General features: G+C 33.3%; 5 protein-coding genes across 5 annotated transcripts; 2 read left to right on the top strand and 3 right to left on the bottom strand.

Moving 5' to 3' along the window:
- Window positions 1–31: 31 nt before the first annotated feature.
- cand_006270 (AP-2 complex alpha subunit protein) lies at window positions 32–3,478 on the bottom strand (the record flags this gene model as incomplete). Its single annotated transcript, XM_067210868.1, has 1 exon — window positions 32–3,478. One exon carries the CDS (start codon window positions 3,476–3,478, stop codon window positions 32–34), a length of 3,447 nt encoding a protein of 1,148 aa, XP_067068075.1.
- Window positions 3,479–5,292: 1,814 nt separating this feature from the next.
- Window positions 5,293–10,116, bottom strand: cand_006260 (exonuclease domain-containing protein; the record flags this gene model as incomplete). The annotated part of the gene is made up of 1 exon (XM_067210867.1): window positions 5,293–10,116. One exon carries the CDS (start codon window positions 10,114–10,116, stop codon window positions 5,293–5,295), a length of 4,824 nt encoding a protein of 1,607 aa, XP_067068074.1.
- Window positions 10,117–10,754: 638 nt separating this feature from the next.
- On the top strand, window positions 10,755–11,219 carry cand_006250 (phospholipid-translocating ATPase; the record flags this gene model as incomplete). The annotated part of the gene is made up of 3 exons (XM_067210866.1): window positions 10,755–10,758; window positions 10,795–10,926; window positions 10,972–11,219. 3 exons carry the CDS (start codon window positions 10,755–10,757, stop codon window positions 11,217–11,219), a joined length of 384 nt encoding a protein of 127 aa, XP_067068073.1.
- Window positions 11,220–11,734: 515 nt separating this feature from the next.
- cand_006240 (uncharacterized protein) lies at window positions 11,735–13,993 on the top strand (the record flags this gene model as incomplete). The annotated part of the gene is made up of 6 exons (XM_067210865.1): window positions 11,735–11,831; window positions 11,895–12,138; window positions 12,371–12,671; window positions 12,740–13,112; window positions 13,498–13,712; window positions 13,844–13,993. 6 exons carry the CDS (start codon window positions 11,735–11,737, stop codon window positions 13,991–13,993), a joined length of 1,380 nt encoding a protein of 459 aa, XP_067068072.1.
- A 1,419-nt stretch (window positions 13,994–15,412) lies between these two features.
- Window positions 15,413–20,197, bottom strand: cand_006230 (uncharacterized protein; the record flags this gene model as incomplete). Its single annotated transcript, XM_067210864.1, has 1 exon — window positions 15,413–20,197. One exon carries the CDS (start codon window positions 20,195–20,197, stop codon window positions 15,413–15,415), a length of 4,785 nt encoding a protein of 1,594 aa, XP_067068071.1.
- Window positions 20,198–20,772: the final 575 nt, after the last annotated feature.

Below are 20,772 nucleotides of genomic sequence, written 5' to 3'. Positions count from 1 at the left end.
AGGTTACTAACTTTCTAACTTTCAGCTATATTTAGTTAGGATTAACTAGAATATATGATACTAAGATATATTTGACAACTTTAGCTACAGCAATAGAGCTTGATCTTACATTGATATCTACAGTGTGTTTATTCAGTTTTAAGCTATCTACTTTTTGTTCAGGTATTTGATTGGAGCTCTGAGTAATCCTCACTTTAACCATGCATGGAATTCTTTTATAGTTTTCTAAGCATAATGTTGATGTACTGAGATGTGTCCTCGAATATTCCTGGATTAGCAACTTGTTAGTATTGAAATTTAATAGAGATAAATATAAAGGTACTTCCACTAAGGGTATAGATAAAGTACCATTTGCTGATACTTCGCCAAATTTATTCCAGAAATATTCAAATTCCTTATCAGTCATATCTTTTGTTGGTAGCATAAACTGAGTAAGTATTATAGGTAATCTTAACGGTATCTTTACTCGTTGATTTAAGTTATTATCCAAGTGTTCATTTTCTAAATACCCATCTTCAGACTTCAAGACTTCTGTAGTTTCCTCATTTAATTTTGCAATTGATAATGTTATTATATAAAGAGGTGGATTTAAATAAGATTTTCCACATCTTGTAATCAAAGTTTGCTCTATAACCTTGTCATCATCAATGTAAGTACCACATATATTGTTTACTATGGTTGTTTGAAAAGCATTAACTTTATTTGTAGTATTAGCTTGAGTATTTCTAATAACATTTAATTTTATATCAGTACTAATTATCCTAATTGCCATGCAGTTACTTTTTACTTTGTGGAACTTTAGATTAATATAACATTCCCCAGTTCCATTAGAGTATTTTCCATGCTTGAAATATACCGTTAGGTATGTATTGCTATATAAATTGCCTTCCTTTAATAGACACAGAATATGCCATAACTGTTTTATTGGGCATCTAGTAATATTTAGCTGTCTAAATGCAATTGGTATATCTAATGTTGGTATTACTTGAGCTAAATGATCAGATAGTTTAGAGGAGTGTTGTAAATCACTGTGCTTATTCCTATTTAAAGAGTTTTGTAGTAAATTACGGATAATAGGTGAATCTGTATAATTTGATGGGGTATTGCAGTTAGTAGTACTCATTATTATGGTGTCCAGGAATTCACTAGTTCCTTGAGATAAATTACAGCTATTGTAATCTAATTTGATCTTTTCAAGCATATGATTCTGAGTAACGGTATCTGTATGACAGTATAGTTTCGTAAAAGCAAGTAGTATCATACTTTTAATAGAGACTAGATTTTCCTGCTCATTGATAATAGTAATAATATCATGAAGTTGCAATAACACCCCAACCTGATGAGTTATAGGTACTTTATTTGTTATTAAGCTACCATATTCCCCAATTAAGAAACAAATCCATCTAATTCCTTGACAAGATACAGTCAAAATACAAGAGTTCCTTATTATTCTTGTTAGTGTCTTATATCCTTTATATGCTGCATAACTCTTTATTATATCAGGAGCTATATACTCCAATGATTTAGTTGGATCCTCTACCAATTCCTTTCTTTCATTGGGCAAATTATTTGAGTCAGTCTCACCACTTTCCACACCACATAGAATATCCATGATCTGAAACAGTGAACTATCTGACAAGGCGAAAGTTGAATTTTCACCAATAGATTGATTATTCTGTATATGTTGGAAAATAATACTGATGACTTTTAGTGAAATGTCATAGGATTTTGCAAATTTGCGTACCAGATAGCATATGTGAATGAGAAATTCTTCCAGATAACTTTGATCTCGATTATATCCATAACCATCAAAACTACTTTCTCCAAGTCCAAAATTACTCTTCATATCAGTATTCTCATTTCCATTTAGGTTTATTATTTTATGTGTAATATTATTCAAGAGCTCTTTAGCAATAAACTTCCAATTTCTGCTATTACAAATTTGCACAGATATCCTCAAAGCATATATACTTATAAAGAGATCATTCATATTTGAATAATGCAGAATGATTGCAATATTTTTTCTACACATATCTGTCACTGCACTAATAGAGAGACATTCGAATAGTAGTGACAAAGAAAGAGATATATAATCTATGCTTTCCATATAAAGTAAATTTATCAAAAATATCCCCAGAAGATAAACTATGTTTTGAGGAAATTCCTCATCATAAATTCTAGATATATATCGTGAGATTTCATATGCAATTCCAATGGTACATGACACTGCAACACTATCATAATCCTTGTCTCCTGACACTTTGCATAAATTTTGTTTAGTTACATGAATAGCATTTAAATATATATCTTCCATTAATTCATATATGCGCCTCACTATAATAAGATCACTTTTTGGAAGTTCAAAATATTGCAATATCTCTATGAGTTTTATTTGAAGCCAAAATGATGGTACTTTGTGAAAGATATATCCACTAGGACAATCTCCTGAACGAATCCTAGCCAATGTAGATATAACTTGTGGAACTATATCTTTCCATTCCTCAAGTGGGAATTTACCAGTGCTATAGTCTTCATTGAGTGTATCATCTCCCTTTTCTTCTCTAAAGGTTTGGGTTTGGTGAACTTTATTTACAATTGTGGTAGGGTTCTCCAAAAAATTAGATCCATAGCTTTCTTTTTTGTAGTCAAATTTTATTGAAATTGTTTGTGACATATCTCTCTGCCTTTCTAAACAGCCTTGAATTAAAGAGCATAGACAAAGCAAGCATCCAATATTTCTCTCATACTGAAAGTCAGTAATCAACTTTTCTGTCCATTCAATTGCTGGTAATATATCAGGACAACATTGATATAATTTTAGGAGACAAATAATTGCTTTTGAACGGATATAATGACACCTGACAGTTTGATTTTCTCTTGGTATCTCTGCTATCTTCTTTACGTCCAAAAATAAATTTACTGCAATATCAACTGTTGCTGAGTTACTTATGCAGTTCAAAGCAATTGATCCTATAGCCTCTTTTAAATGCTGAATTGGTTCAAACTTCCTTTTACTGTACAGTTTACGTATTTCATTGATAATAGACATAGATTCTACATTTGCATTTGAACTATGTGTAGACTTTGCAGATATACGTAAAGCTTCATAGCAGTTATTCAAGTCATTCTTTAATGTATTAATTATTAACCTTAATAAATCGGGTTGATCACGAAATATTACTGAGGCAGCTGTGTAACCACAAAATTTATCAGAGTATGAGTGAGATCCTATCAATTCAATTATTTCCATATGCCCAAAGTCAATATCATATCCAAGCATATATACATATACTAATTTCCAGATTACCTTACGTTTCTCTTTTAAGTTAAATTGAATATAATCACTTCTTGCTAGATCACTTTGATGATGTATTACATTTCTCAAATTAGACAACTCCGTTCTGACTCTTTCCAGCTCTAGTTCCTTGCTAGATGCCCTAATAATGTCACTAAACAAACCATTCCCAATAAATGGCATCATTATTCAGTGCCCATTTCTACTTTGTAATTTCTTCCACTACATGTCCTATTGGGCTTGTACTTTAAGGTAATTCCTCCAGTATGGTGGGGCACATTATAAAGAATTTCTGTTTGGCGGTAGTAACTTGTGCTCAAATATTACCGCTATATAGGTTTTAGAGTATTAAGATAGTTTGAATTCCTCCCCCCTCTCAGTTTGAGAAATGTACAGTAAATTAATATTTAGTCTTGCATGTTATATGACTCCTTCTAAAAGGTGAAATAAATCATCATAGTGGGCTTCTTATACTATTAATAGGTAATTAAATGCCTAATATATTAAATTTTCAGGGCTGGCTGTGGCATATATATTGACAGCATTAAAAGGCATACCTATTGAAGATATATACCAATTCAGACTGGGAACGTAAAGAGAGTATGATCAACTCCAAAAAGTAGCAAACTTTGCTCGTGGCTTTCATCTTAAGATACGTAGTAATTTCAATATTTCGTCTTAAATATCATAAGGTTGCTAAGTGTGATATCAATATTCTGTCCTAAAATACACTTTGCACTGTCAGCAAAATATATATATTTCTAATTTTAAAATTGTTTACAATACTACTGTTAATTAATAATATTCCCTTAGTAGTCTTAGGTTTAGTGAAAAGGCATATACTGAGAAATTAGCTAATAAGAAATCCAGTGATATACTTAACACTACTTTTATCAATACAGTTTCCGTACATTTCATTTACTACTGGTATGTTCTTAATGTAATTTCGCAACTTTATATCTTTTATTTTTTCAAGTTTTAAAGTGTTAACTTTGTTATTTGATTTCTAAAATTTCGCTATACTAAGTATATTTCACTCATCATCTATTTTATTTATCTTATGAATATAAGGACATCATTATTGGTAGTACCATTGATTCTTATATAAAATTCAAAAACATATTCAGAATACTTGCATCATATAATTCCAAATGATTAAACAATTTATGTGATCCAATGTTGTAAGCCATTAAAGGTTTTACTACGATGCAATATTTATTTCAATAAAAAATTATAATTTCTACAAAATATACTGTATATCAAAACTTTATTTGCAGCTACAGTCATGAACCAGATTGTTAGTTAAGCCTGAGTGTTATTAGCTTCAAAGATGTTATTAGCTCCTAACATTACCTTCATATTTTACAATAGTAATAAATTTATCTACTTTTTTATTAATACAGAATATTTCAACTACTCTATTTTCACAAATATTAGGTATCGAACAAGTAATTTTGATAATCTTAATAAAGTATTTTAAAGCATTTTTTTAAGTTACTTTGTGCTCTTCCTTAACATTATACAGATGTTTGTTCCCATAACTTTAAATCTATAGTAATTAGGAAGAGTGAAAGTAGATCACAGAGCTCAGCATGAAAAATATTTGATAGTGAACTTTATCTAAAATAATAGCAACATTTTTAACAGGAATAAATCATAAAATCCACATTATTCAAGAAGTCAATATTTTAAAAAAAAATTGCAGAATATTTATTTATGGGATTGGTTGGAAAATATGCTATTAGAACTACTTTTGAAGGTAGTATTAGTATTTACTGTAATTTGGTATAGTGATTAATCTAAAGTATACAATAATTTTGAAGTATATTACATTGCTAATATTATTTATACAGAAGGAATAACAAGTAGCGAAACAGAATCATAAAGAAAAAAAAGACGAAATTGGTCAAAGTTATCTCAAAATAAAAAATACTTTAAATGCCTAAAAAAAAGAAATATTTAATTAGTGCAAGTTCTGCAAAGTTTAAGATTAAATATCACATCTTTTTTTTATTGGAAATATTCAGTAATTTTTTTAACTTTACACTCATAGCCTCATCAATATTTGAATTATATCCAAAGTCACTTCCCTTCCCAAATATTGGATTACTTATAGACTCAGGTGAGGGGGCAAAGTCGGATGTTTCTAGTTCAAATTCCTCCACGAATTTCCCTTTTAATACCTTCATTTTAGTAATATACTCCTTTCTTTGTTCTTCTTTGATATTTTCAATTTTAAGCTCTTGGATTGGGTTGCATTCCTCCATTATATTTAAACTATATTTATTGTTACATTTACTTTCCACATTTTGGGCTGCCTTATTCCAATAATTTCTATGACCTGAAGAATTTCTTTTACTAGCCTGCTGTAAATACTTATCCTTTGAATCTTCATTATTGATTAAATCCAAACATTCTAATATTGAAGATATATGATCTTTTGTATTGATTGATGAAAGAAATGGAAATATTGGAATACATTCACAAGCTGGAACTATTATTCCACGCAAGTTGGAGCATTTACCTCCTAAATTGGTTGCATTAATACAGCATCTATCTAAAAGAACTTCTACCATAGGTGTTTTAAATGAATCTCTCCCTGATCTAATCCCACTACATGTTGCAACAATTGTTCCAGTTGATCCAAATGGTACCACTCCACCATTTCCACGAATATAAACAATTCTAAGACCTAATGTAAGACCATTATGGTTAATAAATCTGTTTAATAAAGATGAAAAGCAATGACTTAATTCATGTAGTAAAAATTCTGTACCTTTCTCTATTATATATTTAGAATTTTCCTTATTATCTCCAAAGTTCAGTGAATTAGTAAGTTTCTCTAATCTTTGGATCGTTGATGGTAGAATTGAGACACTATTACTATGGTTATGTACAAATGCAACTTTTCTATAGATCTGTTTTTTCAGTATTCCTATTGCCTGGTTAAATGCAAAATCTTGGTCCTTTGGCTCTGCAATATTCGTAAATATCTCCCTGACATGAATGCGCCTTACAGAAGTGACTTTCTCATTTTCATTTAAAGTATCTTCATTGCAACGTTCACTAGACTCAACTTCAGTAATTATACTCCCCTCTATATCGGAAGATAGATAATATGGACTATCTAATGATTTCTCAATATTAACTGTAGACAAATTTACAAAGCACTTGAATATTGCCAAAACAAATAGTTGAAATGTCTCAATATACTCTTTTATATATTTGATAGATTCATTGCTTATAATTGGAGTTCCTTTATGAATAATAGTATTTGCAGCTGTTTTATATGAATCCCTGTTTGTGTATTGACTATAAAGAGGAAGGTATAATTTAATCCTTTGCCGTTTGTCCTGACTGAATAATATCATAGAAATATCATGAAGAGACCTGTCATGACATTTAACGAAAATAGGACCCATAATAAGTTTACTTAATATATCTGTTGAATAGTACATGTACTTAGTAGCTAAGGTGTCGCTCATACCACCTTTCTTTAAACATGCAATTAATGGCTTATACAAGATCTTCGCAGCATCTTGTATTGAAAACCATTGAATTGACTTTAGGTCTCTTAGTGCATACTCAAATATTTTCTTTTGAAACAACTTCGTGTCAAAGGACTTTTTATTCATTTGAAATCTAGATAATACATTGTTCATATTCGAATTTTCTTCCAAAATATACCCTATATGTCCGAAACATTCACTAGATTTATTTAAGCACAAAACCCTGGCACCCGCATAAAATCCCACTTTCTGTTCATATCTACGAGAATTACCTATAAATCTTTTATTCATAATTAAGGGAAGTAAAAAGTATCTTGTCCTGTTAGAAAATTTATAATGTACTATTCCATTTTCATCTTCGTTATATTCCTCTGCAAGTCTGACTTCAACTAAACAGTTTCCAGGTATAGGATCTAAAATTACTTTGTTTTCAACATCTATTTTCGTTTTCCTGCTATCTTTATAGGAGCCTAGCTCAAAAAAAATTTTGTCTAAGTTGAAATCACAAGGGATATCATGTTGTAGGGTAATCCCACGTCTTTTCAGTTGACCATGTTCATTTAATAAAGCACGGTATAATTCATCAGGCTCTTCATTTAATGTAATTATTGGCGGTAGTAGCAGTCTTGGTTTTACTATATATTTTTGAGTTTTCAAAGAAACTATCTCAGCTGTGTGAGCTCTCGGATAATCTACTAATATGCAAACATTGGATGATTTATTTAGTAGCATATTAGGAGGGGTTTCTAGTAATTCTCTTATCCACTCTTTAGATATATGTTTTGATGATACTGAAAAGTACAAAGATTCGTTCTTACTTTCACTTCCAAATATATTAACTCCCAGACCAAAGAATGGTTCGAAGTCTAATCTCCTAAAGCTAGGGAACCCATCCAAAGGTATTATTGTACCTTCAAGTAGCTTGTTGGGGAAGTGAATAGTACCTTGCGGAAATTTTGGGTGCAAGTACATCTTAGATGCAACTTTGCAGTCAAGTAGTGATGGTATATAAGATGGGACTGTACTTTCAATATATCCACCTGGAATATATTCATCATAAAAGTATATTCTAAGCTCACCAGCCATATTTCTCTTCTTTTCATCTAAAGTTAAATATTCGGACTCATTTATCTTGCTAGTATCAGCTTGAAATCCCAGATCAACGTATTTTGTCGGTATTGATGACCCCTCCAATACAAACACACATCTTTTATGTATAGATAAATCGCTAGTTACAGCTTCACACTTACTATTAAAATTTAAAAAATCTGCATCTCCAAATCCACTATTAGATAAAACGTAATTAATGGATTTTAAAAGAAGTCTCTCATCAATAAATGGAATCAGTGTAACTCCACCCCATGGAACTTTAATACCTTCCATATCAATATCAAACTGAGAGGGGTAGTAATCAATTACTGGGGACTTTTTATTCATAAACAGTCTTCTAAATGGTTCAGGTAGTAAATTTGAACTACGCGAAGGTAAAACTCCCATTAATTGTTCGAATGGTTGTAAAGGAGTTCCCAGTATATATTGGAATACCATATTATTTAGGTGTATCCCGTCTTTATACATCTTTTTTATATTAAGTATATCGGATTCCATCGAAAGATTCATTTCTGATTTGTTAACACGAGTAATTTTGCCCAACCTTAACCAGTGGTTCAGTATAGCTGCAATGTCACATGCATAAGGAGCATATCTATAAGAATAAAACCAACGCCAAGAAGGTGTTCCACGGAAGTAGTAGTAACTAACCCATTGTAACCCTTCTAAATAGCAGAAAACTAGATCTTCTAAAGTTTCAAATACAAGTTCATCTCGTTTTGACTCAGATATGCTAGTATGATCTAGTAAATCTATATTATTATCTCTAATCTGATTTGCATCAATGCCCATTTTAACAAAATAGTATCTCCAGCGCATTTCTTCAAGAGTACTTGGTCTTTTAGCCTGCCACTGAAAACGCAAATTATCTTTATCTACTGAAAGAGACTTTGAAAACTTTGGTAACCCAAGAATATCGCTAGATTTTGAGTTATTAGGAATTACAGATACCCAGTAATCAGAACTATTTAGGAGTTTTTTAGCCTCTTCATGCTCAGATCTTGTGTGCCAAACTAGAAAACGCAAAAAGTTGCAAAAATTGACCCTACCACAATCTTCAAGTAACCATGGTGCTTTGCAGAAATTAGTTTGTTGAAATGAAGCCAAATAATTTCTGTAACTACAAAGGATGCGATCTAGTCCGTTATCTACTGTATGGAATGGAATATGTGGTAAGAAGTCATTTCCAACAATGTAGCCCAAAAAAATAAAGTCGTCAATCAGACGCTCTTCATCCATCATAAAATCTAAATTAATATTGAAAGAACTTTGAACTAATTTAGGAGTAGTCACAGTTATACTTTCATCTTTATACCCAGAAACTATATCCTGAACATCCATTTCATCCATATATCTTACATTCAGATCCAATTTAGATACAGAATATATAGGATTTAGCTCTCTCACTAAATATTCTCGTAAAATAGATATATGTAGAAATTGGAATTTATCCTTTGTAAATATAATGCGATTATCCAAAACCTTTGAAGGAACAAATTTAATCTCCTCACGAAGTAGAGAGAAGTGAGGTTCATGTGATGCAAGTGACAACATTATCAAGTCAGCATCTAAACCATATAGACAGTGTCTAGTGTTATTATTATAATCTGGTTGTGACTTTATACACCTAATGTAATCCATTATTTTATGTTCACCTTCCCCAGGTATATCAGAACCACTTAATATCACTTCTAAGTTCCTCCATATTGGGTCATTTTGTATCTGGTAGTGAACAAAAAACTTTAATTGACGATTTAATTCATACATGAAACTTGTCCCAGGAGTTATACAGTTTGAGTCGAACGTATTAGTTTTGCTTGCAAATTCAGAGTTTCTGACAGCTAATTCCTCCATTAAAGCAGCATCTCTTGCAGACCTAAACCTTCTACTTCTCTGCTGATTCATCTTCGCTCTAGGTGCAACACCATCCACTGCAATATATACAACTTTCTTCGGTTTCACTATATTAACTAGCCTACTTATGTATTTGAAAATTCCTGTCCATATTTCAGGGGATCCACCAAAACTTAAATTCAGCCCTGAATATGACACAGTCATCTCATTATTATGAATACTATTATGGGCAATACCATTAACATCTAAATACAAGTTGTCAAATATCGGAGTATCACCATTCCCAATAACTTCATTAATTTGAGGATACCTTTCAGAAATCCAGCGATAAAACCTGGAAATTCCCATGAAAAAAACTTGTTAGTAATAAGATTCTCTACCCTCTACATATAATTTAAAATTGATTTTATAAAACCAGAAAAAATACCAGTAATGGGAGACCACTTTCATTTACCTATCCGACTTAGAGTGTCTGAAAGCGCCCAATTATGTCCCACACACAACAAACTCACAAAGTCTGTATACCTCGTTATTTTTAATGAGATAATATTGTAAGTCCTAAATATGTGTCTTATATAATATGAATACCTGGAAATATATAAAACAATAAGATATTTGGCAACTTAAGATTTGAATCTGAATATCTAACCAGGAAATTTATCTCAAATCCTAAGATCTATCCTGAAGATGAACACACTTCTACGAAAAGGGAATCAAACAAAATAAGGACTTCAAAATACAACTTGATTAACTTTTTGCCTCTCAATCTGTTTTTATATGTTACAAGGTTTTGTAATATCTTTATATTCTTGCAATGGTTATCATGCAGCTTATTCCTGATATTTCTGACTGGCGGGAGACCATCATCGCTTATCCCATTAATAATAATTCTGCATGTTTCCTCTACTAAAGATGCTTTGAATGATATAAAGAGACACAAAAGTTATTGGGAAGAAAAAATAGAGCAGCTATTTATTTTACCATAGATGGGTCTTTAAAAAAAAAAAAAAAAGTGACAAGATATAGAGGTGGATGATATAGTGAAAATCTATGACGTCGAATACTTTCTTACCGATCTCATCCTTTTTCACTCTTCTGACTATTGTGGAGTTGTATTTATTGTAACAAAGAATTTGGATGGAGAAACTAATCTTAAAGGTAAAGCATGTATAGCTGATATCTCGAAATTATTTATATTTATAGACGAGTCTTTTGTTGGAAAAATTAGAATAAAATTTGAATGTGAAATTCCTTTTGAAAAACTATACTCCTCTGGTTCTCACCATATTACATCGGCAAATAACCCCGAAGAATTTGAAGAGACCATTGATATTGGATATGATCAGTTTTTACCTAGAAGTACTTCATTAGATAATACTGAGTGGTTGCTATGGCTGTGTAGTTTATACCAATCACCAGACTATAATATTCCGTACCTCACACCTGCCTAAATATAAATGGAGTCACTTAGAATCAACTATACAAAAGCATGTAGGCATATTAGTATTTCTTCAAATAACTTTTTGCTTATTCATCGCATTTATAAGTTTAAGCTCACAATTTTTTAATCATTTTCATATCAAATCATTAACCACATTATATCTTAAATAGAGACTTATCTTTAAATTTAACTTCAGGTATTCAGAATTCTGCAAAAATTCTTTTTATAGTACTTGGGAGTGTAGTGGTTCTTTTTACACCAGATATACCTATTGATTTAATAATACTTCTTGAAATTATCAGGATAATTCAGGTTTACTTTTTAACAAATGACAAACGAATGTGATCCAATTAGCGGGACATATGCTACATGTTAATCTACTAACCTGCTTGAAGAACTAGGCAATATCACATATTTACAGATAAAACAGATACTATAACTGAGAATGATATGAAAGTAAAGTACATTTATTTTGGTGTAGATAACTCCTAATTTTTTAATATCTGCTATTTTGAAGATAAAAACATGTTCTTACAACAAAATAACTATGTATCATCGTTGTGGAAACCTTTGCTATGTTTTGAAAACTATGATTCACTAAAAGTTACGCTTTTAATTTTAAGTATTTGCCATACATGTCTTGCAATAGTGGATCCTATAAATTCATTCAATAACTCCAGCTAAGATGTTATACATGAGTCAAATATTAATTTTGCTATCCGTGCAGCATATCCCCTTCGATATAGATCTGATGGAACTCAATTACTAATCATGAAAAAAGTTCACTACCAATCTACAAGTCCTGATGAGCTGGCAATTTCAGAAGCTGCAAGACTTTTGGGAGTTGAATTTTGGAAGCATTATCTAGATAAACTTGAAATAATTTTAACAACTCATCAAGCTAGACTAGTTGGGTTGGGTCAAAAATTGTGAGTATTACCAAACTTTATTTGACACATGTAAATTTGTATGTAACTCTGATTATATGGAAAAATTTTCATCAGTATCAAGGTCTTTTATCATAGATACTTGATATTTATCAACTTTTACAAGATAAAATTCAGAATGATCTAATTTTACTTTTCAACTACGCTAAATATTATATTGCCCCATTATTTCGATTGATGTTTTTGATTCTCTGCAATTCTATCATGAACGTAGAAGAATGAGTCTGATCATACAAGAAATGTACATGAAATTGAAGAGCTTCCTTAACAATTCATTAAACATGACTACTTTGCCTTCAGAATATCTTCATTCCAAAAAATTGTTAATTAAAGGTACAGATACTAGTATCTTTAAAATTACATTACTTGACAATAAATCTAGAGATTTAACTGAATCTATTATCTACAAACTTTCTTCAAATGGTCTAAGAACTTTAGTACTAGGTTACAGATATTTAGAGGAAGATGAATATAGAACATACTCAGAAGAAATTCACAACTTGAGTGATTCTTTAGTAAATACTGTCTAATTTAAAATAATTAACTGAAAAATCCTAAATATTCAAACTACAATTCAGTTAAGACTAGGGAGATTTCTACATTTATTGAGCAGAAAATAAACATAGGAATTATTAGAATTGAAGATAAACTTCAAGGAGTTCCGGAACTTATTAGTGATATGAAAGATGCAGATATAAGACTTTGGGTGTTAACGGGGGACAAGTTTGAAACGGCAGTGAATATAGGTTATAGTTGCAATTTATTAGACCAAATGACGTGTAATTTAATTATTGATGGAAAAAGTTCCGAAGCTATAACTTCACAGTTAAAATTTTACTTTATGTATTCGAGAAGAAAAAAGAAAAGTAATCCTTTGGAAGTAGAACTTAAGAGCCTAAACTCATTTATGTTTTATTCAAACTTTCCAACTCAATCCAAAATAAATAATCCTGAAGGTTTACTATTTAAAAAAAAAAAAAAAAATATTATTCTAAACAGTAATAAACCAAATATTTTGAAAATATTGAACAAATCCCTATCCAACCTAAAGGAGACCATATACTTCCCAAAAGCCCTATATATGAAAATATCTATTCTGTTCCTCTATACTTAAGAGAAGATTTTTCTGATATAGAGAAATCTGGAAATAATGAATATCAAAGTTGACAATCCAAGAAATAGAAGTAGACATGGATAATATTTCATCTACTAATGAAATCGATACTATCATAAATCTAGTATTACTATTGTTCAGCATTGGGATATAATACTTACTGATTCGAAATTACTGAATAAATACTTTACCTTAGTTTCAAAAGCATCTATAATTCTAGCATAGAGTCTCTCCAAGACGAAACTTTATACTTTTGCAGTTGTGTACAAAATTTAATCCAAAGGTACACTCTCTTGCAATGGATGATGAAGCAAATGATGTTGGGATGATAATATCAGCAAAAGTAGGCATTGGAATCTTTGACAGAGAAGGGATACAGGCAACAAAAACTGCAAATTTTGGAATATTAAATTCTCCCATCTCCATTCATTATTATTTCATGGTAAAGAGGGTCTGAGGAAGAATTCAACACTAATATATTTCAATATTTTTAACAATATCTCATCCTGTATGACAGCATTTGCATTTTGTTATTATAATGGATTTTCAGGTCTAGATATACATAATCCATAGGCTAAACAACTCTGTGGGTTAATATTTATTACAGTACCTATGATTGCACTTGTACTATATAAGAACTTACCACACTATGTACCTGAAGAATCACAGCTATTGTATAAGACTCCACCATGTCATATATGGCCCTTTGTATACTTTTATTAGCTAAAAGATATTATTTCAGAATATCTCAATTTAAAAAACAAATTAATTTCTGACCCAAAAGAACTATTTAAGAAATCTTCACATCATGAATCTTATGATAGCAAAACAAAGAGCAAATGTATATATCCATATACCTACATAAAGTATCAAATATTCAAAGCTACTTTATTTGTAAAATATGTAATGCTGCCTAATATTAATAAAAGGAAATATTTGAAGATAGGTACCAAAGAGCTGCATACCTGTATAGCAAAAATCTACAACTCAATAGATGATGCACCACAGAAAGTTCATGAGTATGGTACCGGCATACTTTTGATCTGGATCTTGTATGCAATATTACTTGGCTGCTACACTAGTTATTGTGCCACTAGTACTATTACAATATGGAACAAGTTTACATTGGACTAATGGGCAACTCAACAGTAACGGCCAAACAAATATGGATATTGAATCTGTAGGGATGTGTGTTTATAGGACAACGATCTTCACTGTAAATGCCCTACTATGCTGTCTTATTAATTCATGCTTCATATTTAATTTACTAGCACTAGTATTTGTGGGCTGCTCTTACTGATATGGTTAATTGCATCATCTGTTCCTTACTCCCTGAATTTCCCAGGTCTTGAACAGATATATGGTAGCTTTATATTTCTGTATACAACCCCAATATACTATATTGCTTGCATTGCAATATGCAAACCAGGATTATTTCCATTCTTGTTTTTTATGGGTATACATTGTTATAGCACTAAGTAATACATTATTAAGGAAAGGCTAGTGATGAGTTTTTTAGATATTGTTATAGGCAAAAAGTATTCACAATAAGTTTGCTATTTTAGTATCTAGAATATAAAATGATATATATAAAGATCTTATATCTCAGATAGATGAGACTAAAGTATATAGTTAGACAATATACTCCTTAAAAATTGTTTAGATACTTTAGAAGAGAATTATAGGTTAAATATAAAGACATTAAGTATAAGTAAGACTCTCTGGAATATTCTTTACACCTATATATTACCTGTTCTAGAACATTATGTTGTGTGTTCTTTCTAGAATATTGTAATAAGCTTTAACACTTTAATTAGTTTAGGATAGCGAGGGATATGGTGGGATGGCCGAGCGGTCTAAGGCGCTAGTTCGAGGTGCTAGTTTTCGCGGGTTCGAATCCCGTTCCCATCACTTTTTCATCTGACCTATATATAGATAGTGTTACCTTGTTTAACCGACACACCGCTAATATACACTATTCATTTGAAATGTGCAAATATAGAAGTCAGCTGACTCAACAGAAAGTAAGCTCAGAAGTCAATGTAGTGGTAAAATTAAAGTAGCAAATAACTGAAAGTACATGTTTTCTACAAAAGAAATCTTTACCATAAAGAATGTTGATATGGTCTTAAAGAAGAGACCTTAAGCTGCTGCATCACAGCTTGGCCCTATACAGGTAGTTTCATACGAAACAATTGGAGTAGTAATAACTTTCTTGATACAACCTGTTGGTGTCTTTTCTGTATTTTCAGGGCATTTACTATCAGGTTTTGTAACAAGAACGCATTCCTTATTGTCAAATAATGTGTATGGTTCAGCACAAGTAAGTGCAAAAGGAGCATATTCAACAATATAACACGTTCCATCACGATCTGTAACATAGCCTGCTGGACAACTTGACATTAAAGGTGTGGTGTCGATCTTTTCACATCCACCAGATGGACACACCTTAGGTGCATACCTGGCGCATCTATCTCCCAATAATTGACTATCAGACGTGCAACTCAAAGAGTAAGGTGCAAACACTTCTCTTATGCAGACTGTTGTCCTCACAATATTTGTTGGTGCCATGACCGAACGTTGATGATGTCCTAATGAATGATGATGACCTGAATGAGATGAGACCGCTATATTCTTAGGATTTCCAGCAGCTACTCCAGATTCCATTGTATATCCTGGTGGACAGACAAGTTCAGGTGGGAATGTTTTCACACGATCGCAATCTCCATTTGGACAAACTTTATCTGTGTATTTGGCGCACTTGTCACTAACAACTACTAAGCCTGGAGGACAGGCGAGTTCATAATCAGCATACTCATTAGTTATACATCTTTGGCCACTTCGTTCAAAGCCTGGTGGGCAAGATACTATTGGTGTTATAAAGTTAACTCTTTCACAGTTGTTGTTTGGACAAACCTTTGCTGCAGATTGTTGACACATATCTCCCAGTAAGCGGAAACCATTGGGACACTGTAATGAATAAGGTTCATATATATTTCTCAAACATTGACTAACACCACTCGCCTTATGACCATGTGATCTTATAGTAATACCTGCCTGAGGTCTATAAAATCCTGGTGGACACTCCATAGTTGGTGGAGATCTAACTAGTTGTTCACAATTGCCATCAGGGCATACCTTGGCAGTATGAATAGCACACTTATCCCCAATAATTTCGTACCCTGCCGGACAAGAAAGGTCATATGGAGAGTATATCTGCTTTGTACACTCTTGGGATGATAAATGGTGGTGACCATGACCACTATTTCCATGTGAGTGCCCTTGTACAGAAATACTAGCTTGAGGTTTTGAATATCCAGGTGGGCACACTACAGCAGCAGGCTGAGTAATAAGACGTTCACAGTTTCCATTAGGACATATCTTATTAGTAAACTGGGCACATCTATCTCCAAGTAATACAAAACCTGGAGCACAAACAAGTAGGTATTCATCAAATGTAGTCTTGACGCACTCAGCTGATGGGACGATTGTATGATGACCTCCATGTTTACTCGAAGCAATTGCTGTTTGGATGCCATGAGCATTTCTAAATCCTGGGGGACATGTGTATGTTGGATTTACTACAACATTACGTCTGCAATCCCCTTGCAAACAAACCTTTTCTGTTTTTTGAGCGCATTTATCACCTTCCAGAACAAATGGTAATTGGCAACTCAACATATATGGTGCAAATACTGTTTTTATACATTCAGCAGATGATTTTTGATGATGACTATGGTGATGACTAAGCCCATTTAGTGAAGACTGTGGCTTTGTCGATGTAAATCCTGGAGGACAGACTAAAGCAACTGGTTCATTGTATACACGTTCGCAATTTCCATTTGGACATATCTTATCTGCATAAGTTGCGCACTTATCAGCAATGAGACGTGCTCCAGTTGGACACTGAAGTGTGTATGGTGCATGGTCAGCATGAATACACCTCATTTGTGTCTGTACTTGAACAGGTGCTGGTACTTGAACAGGTGCTGGTACTTGAACAGGTGCTGGTACTTGAACTGGTACTGGTACTTGAACTGGTACTGGTACTTGAACTGGTACTGGTACTTGAACTGGAGCTGCAGCGGGATAAGCATGATGGTGACCATGACTATGATGATGATTATTATAGCCATGACCAGTTGACTGAGCAACCGCAAGATGACGGTGATGATGACTATAACTTGTCTCAACTACACCATCTATCTGATGGTAACCTGGAGGACAAGTTAGAGATGGAGATGCAGTAACTACCTTTTCACAGTTGTCATTTGGACAAATTCTATCTCTTGTTGTTGCACACTTATCTCCAACAAGGGAAAATCCAGCTGGGCAGGCAAGATCATAAGGTGTGTATTGGCTCTTTTGACATTGATTCCCTACATCAGTAGTACCAGATGGGCACTTTAATGTAGGAGGTATTTTCACAAACTTAGCACAATCCTTAGATCGAGTTCCATCTTGGCATATTGCCTCTAGAGGATAATAAGTTGTCAAAACACACTCCTTTCCAACTAATTCAGAATTATCCTCACAAATAGGGATAGCAGGTAATGAATCGGCTTTTGTACATGTCTTTGGCGTAATCTTAGGTACATCCTCACAAATTGGACGAGGTGCCTCCTTATGATGTTGTGTATGGATAGTTGGTGCGGGTCCATGTACATGATGTGTGTGACCATGTACATGATGTGTATGACCATGGTTGTGACTGTGGGAATCTACCCCTTCTTGTACAGATACAAATGATGTTGAATCCTTAGTAGCAAGACGTCTTAGAGCCTTTACATCTGGTGTACGACACTCTGTAACATATGTTGTTATTGAACAATCATATTGACTTCTTCTAACACATTGCTTGCCGCTCTCTATAGAATAACCAGGTGGACACTCAAACAAAGGAGAACTAGTTTTTCTCTCAACACAAACATCACCTTCTCTCACACCAGCTGGACAAACATATTGAAGAGAACCTGGGACAAGCCTGACACAAGAATCTCCATCCAAAATTGAGCCAGGAGGGCATTCTGGAGACTTGGGGGAGAGTGTGGACTGTACACATTGTTGTCCTTGAAATGAGAATCCAGTAGGACAGACAGTTGAAGCCGGAGAAAATTGTATGCAATTATCTCCATTAGGTAAGAATCCATCTGGACAAATTGCATCAATCATTTTTACAGCTGTGCATTGTGATCCTTGTAGTGTATATCCAGGTGGACACTCAGGAACTAAAGGTACTTCACGTATTTGCTCACATTGATTCCCATTAAGTACATATCCATGAGGGCATTCTTTACTTGGAGCTGAAAAGGAAACACAATTTGCACCATTGTCTAAGAATCCCGTAGGACAAACTAAATTGATCTTCTCAACTCTTTGGCATTGTCCATTTACGAGAGTTGTACCGGGTGGACACTCAGGTTGTGGTGAAGCTTGAGTGGATTGACTGCATTGTTTACCAGTTAAAACAAATCCAGCTGGGCACTCTTTTTCGGGCTGGGCAAATTGAATACAATCAGATCCATTATCAAGGAATCCTGGTGGACAAACTGCATCAATAAGCTCAGTTGCAACACAGGTATTACCTTCCATAGTTGTCCCTGGAGGACACAAAGGATTTCTCGGGGAAGTTTCAGTCTGAATACATTGTTTTCCTGATAAAGAAAATCCAGGTGGACATGACTTTTCTGGGGCCGCAAATTGAACACAGTCTTGACCATTATCTAAGAAACCAGGAGGACATATTGTATCAACTCTTTCAGTAGACTGACACTCATTATTTTTCAGTACAGTTCCAGGTGGACATTCCAACTCTGTTGGAGCTGTTTGTAACTGCACACATCGATTTCCAGATAATAGGAATCCAGGTGGACAATCTTTGGTAACAGGTGAGTACTTTACACAATCTTTACCATTATCTAAGTACTCTGGAGGACAGATTGCATCAATAGACTGTACTGATACACATGCATTATCTTGTAGCACAGTTCCTGGTGGACATACTGGTTGTGTTGATGCGGTGTTCGTTTGAACACATTGCAACCCTTGCAGTGTAAAATTTGGGGGGCACTCCTTAGCTGGAGCCACATAAAGTACACATTCATCTCCAGAGTCTGTATAACCTGGGGGACACACCATATCTACATTTTTAATGACCTTACACTTTCCATTCTCCAATATTGTATTTGGAGGACAAGTTGATTCTAATTCTGCTGATTCAGGTGCCATACATTGCTGCCCAGATAGATTAAAACCTGGTGGACATATTTTGTTTGCTGGCAAATACTGGACACATCTATTTCCCTCCTCAACAAACCCAGGTGGGCATATAGTATCTACTTGCTGAATGAGTTTGCATGTTCCATTCTCCAATACAGTCCCAGGAGGACATTCAGGGTTGGGAGGTGCAGTATCAGACTGTACACACTGCTTCCCTGAAAATGTAAAACCTGGAGGACAAGATTTATCAGGTGGAGAAAACGCTACACAATCACGTCCATTATCAACAAACCCTGGTGGGCATACAGTATCAATAACATGCTTTGATATACATTCATTGCCTTGCAAAGTCGTCCCAGGTGGACAAGATGGTTGTTGAGGTGCTGTTTTAGTTCTTGTGCACTGTTTTCCTGATATCTCATATCCTGGAGGACATTGCTTCAATGGAGCTGTAACAATTAAACAGTGACCTTCATGATAGATTGCAGGTTCTTGGCAAAATGGGATTTGAGGCACTTGGATTCTTTGAACACAAACTCCATGTTCCATAACGTAGCCTGGAGGACAACTTTCAACAGGAGTTTCAACAAATGCTGGGATTTGACCCTTGTTATGTGGCAATGGGGACGCTACACCTGGTGCAGCTGGCTTTTGAGGAGCTGCAAGTGTACCAGTAAGTAATAGAAATAATAAAAAATACTGTTTCATTCTACAAATATAAAGATATATTTCAAAAATAGTACACCTCTAAATAGTATACTTTAGGGTGAATACTGAATTTCTGATGGGGATCTTTTGAGTGTTTGCTAGCAATCTGAGTGATCACCTTCCCTAATACGAGCATCTATGTTTAATACGTAGATTCATGTATCAAAAAATTCGTATCCGCGAACTGTCTATTTGTCACGAGATCAATCTATTAAGTTAGTGGAATATAAACTTCTAATTAATCATTATCTCTAAGATTTTACTTCTAAAAAACACTTGCTTACTTCAAAGCGGTACAAGAAACTAAATTATGTATATTACTTTACTAACAATTTTAAAGAGTTTATTTTGGTATTACCAATCACTATCTTAAGTTATCTGAGTTTATTTACACTAGCCTTCTCAAATGTATTAGTTACCATAAAAATATACACTTCCAAGTAACTGCTAAGATGCATAGAAATTAGAAGTATATTCAAATAGGATTTATTCAAGGAGTACCACCTTGTTATTTTTAGACAAATATACAGCTATAAAAGAGACAGATCTAAAACTCTTAGGCTATTTTACTACTC

The sequence above is a fragment of the Cryptosporidium andersoni genome (genome assembly GCF_001865355.1).
Source record: "Cryptosporidium andersoni isolate 30847 chromosome Unknown contig_28, whole genome shotgun sequence".
NCBI lineage: Eukaryota > Apicomplexa > Conoidasida > Eucoccidiorida > Cryptosporidiidae > Cryptosporidium > Cryptosporidium andersoni.
The sequence above is the reverse complement of the archived record's forward strand: the minus strand, read 5'-3'. Positions and strand labels throughout refer to the sequence as shown.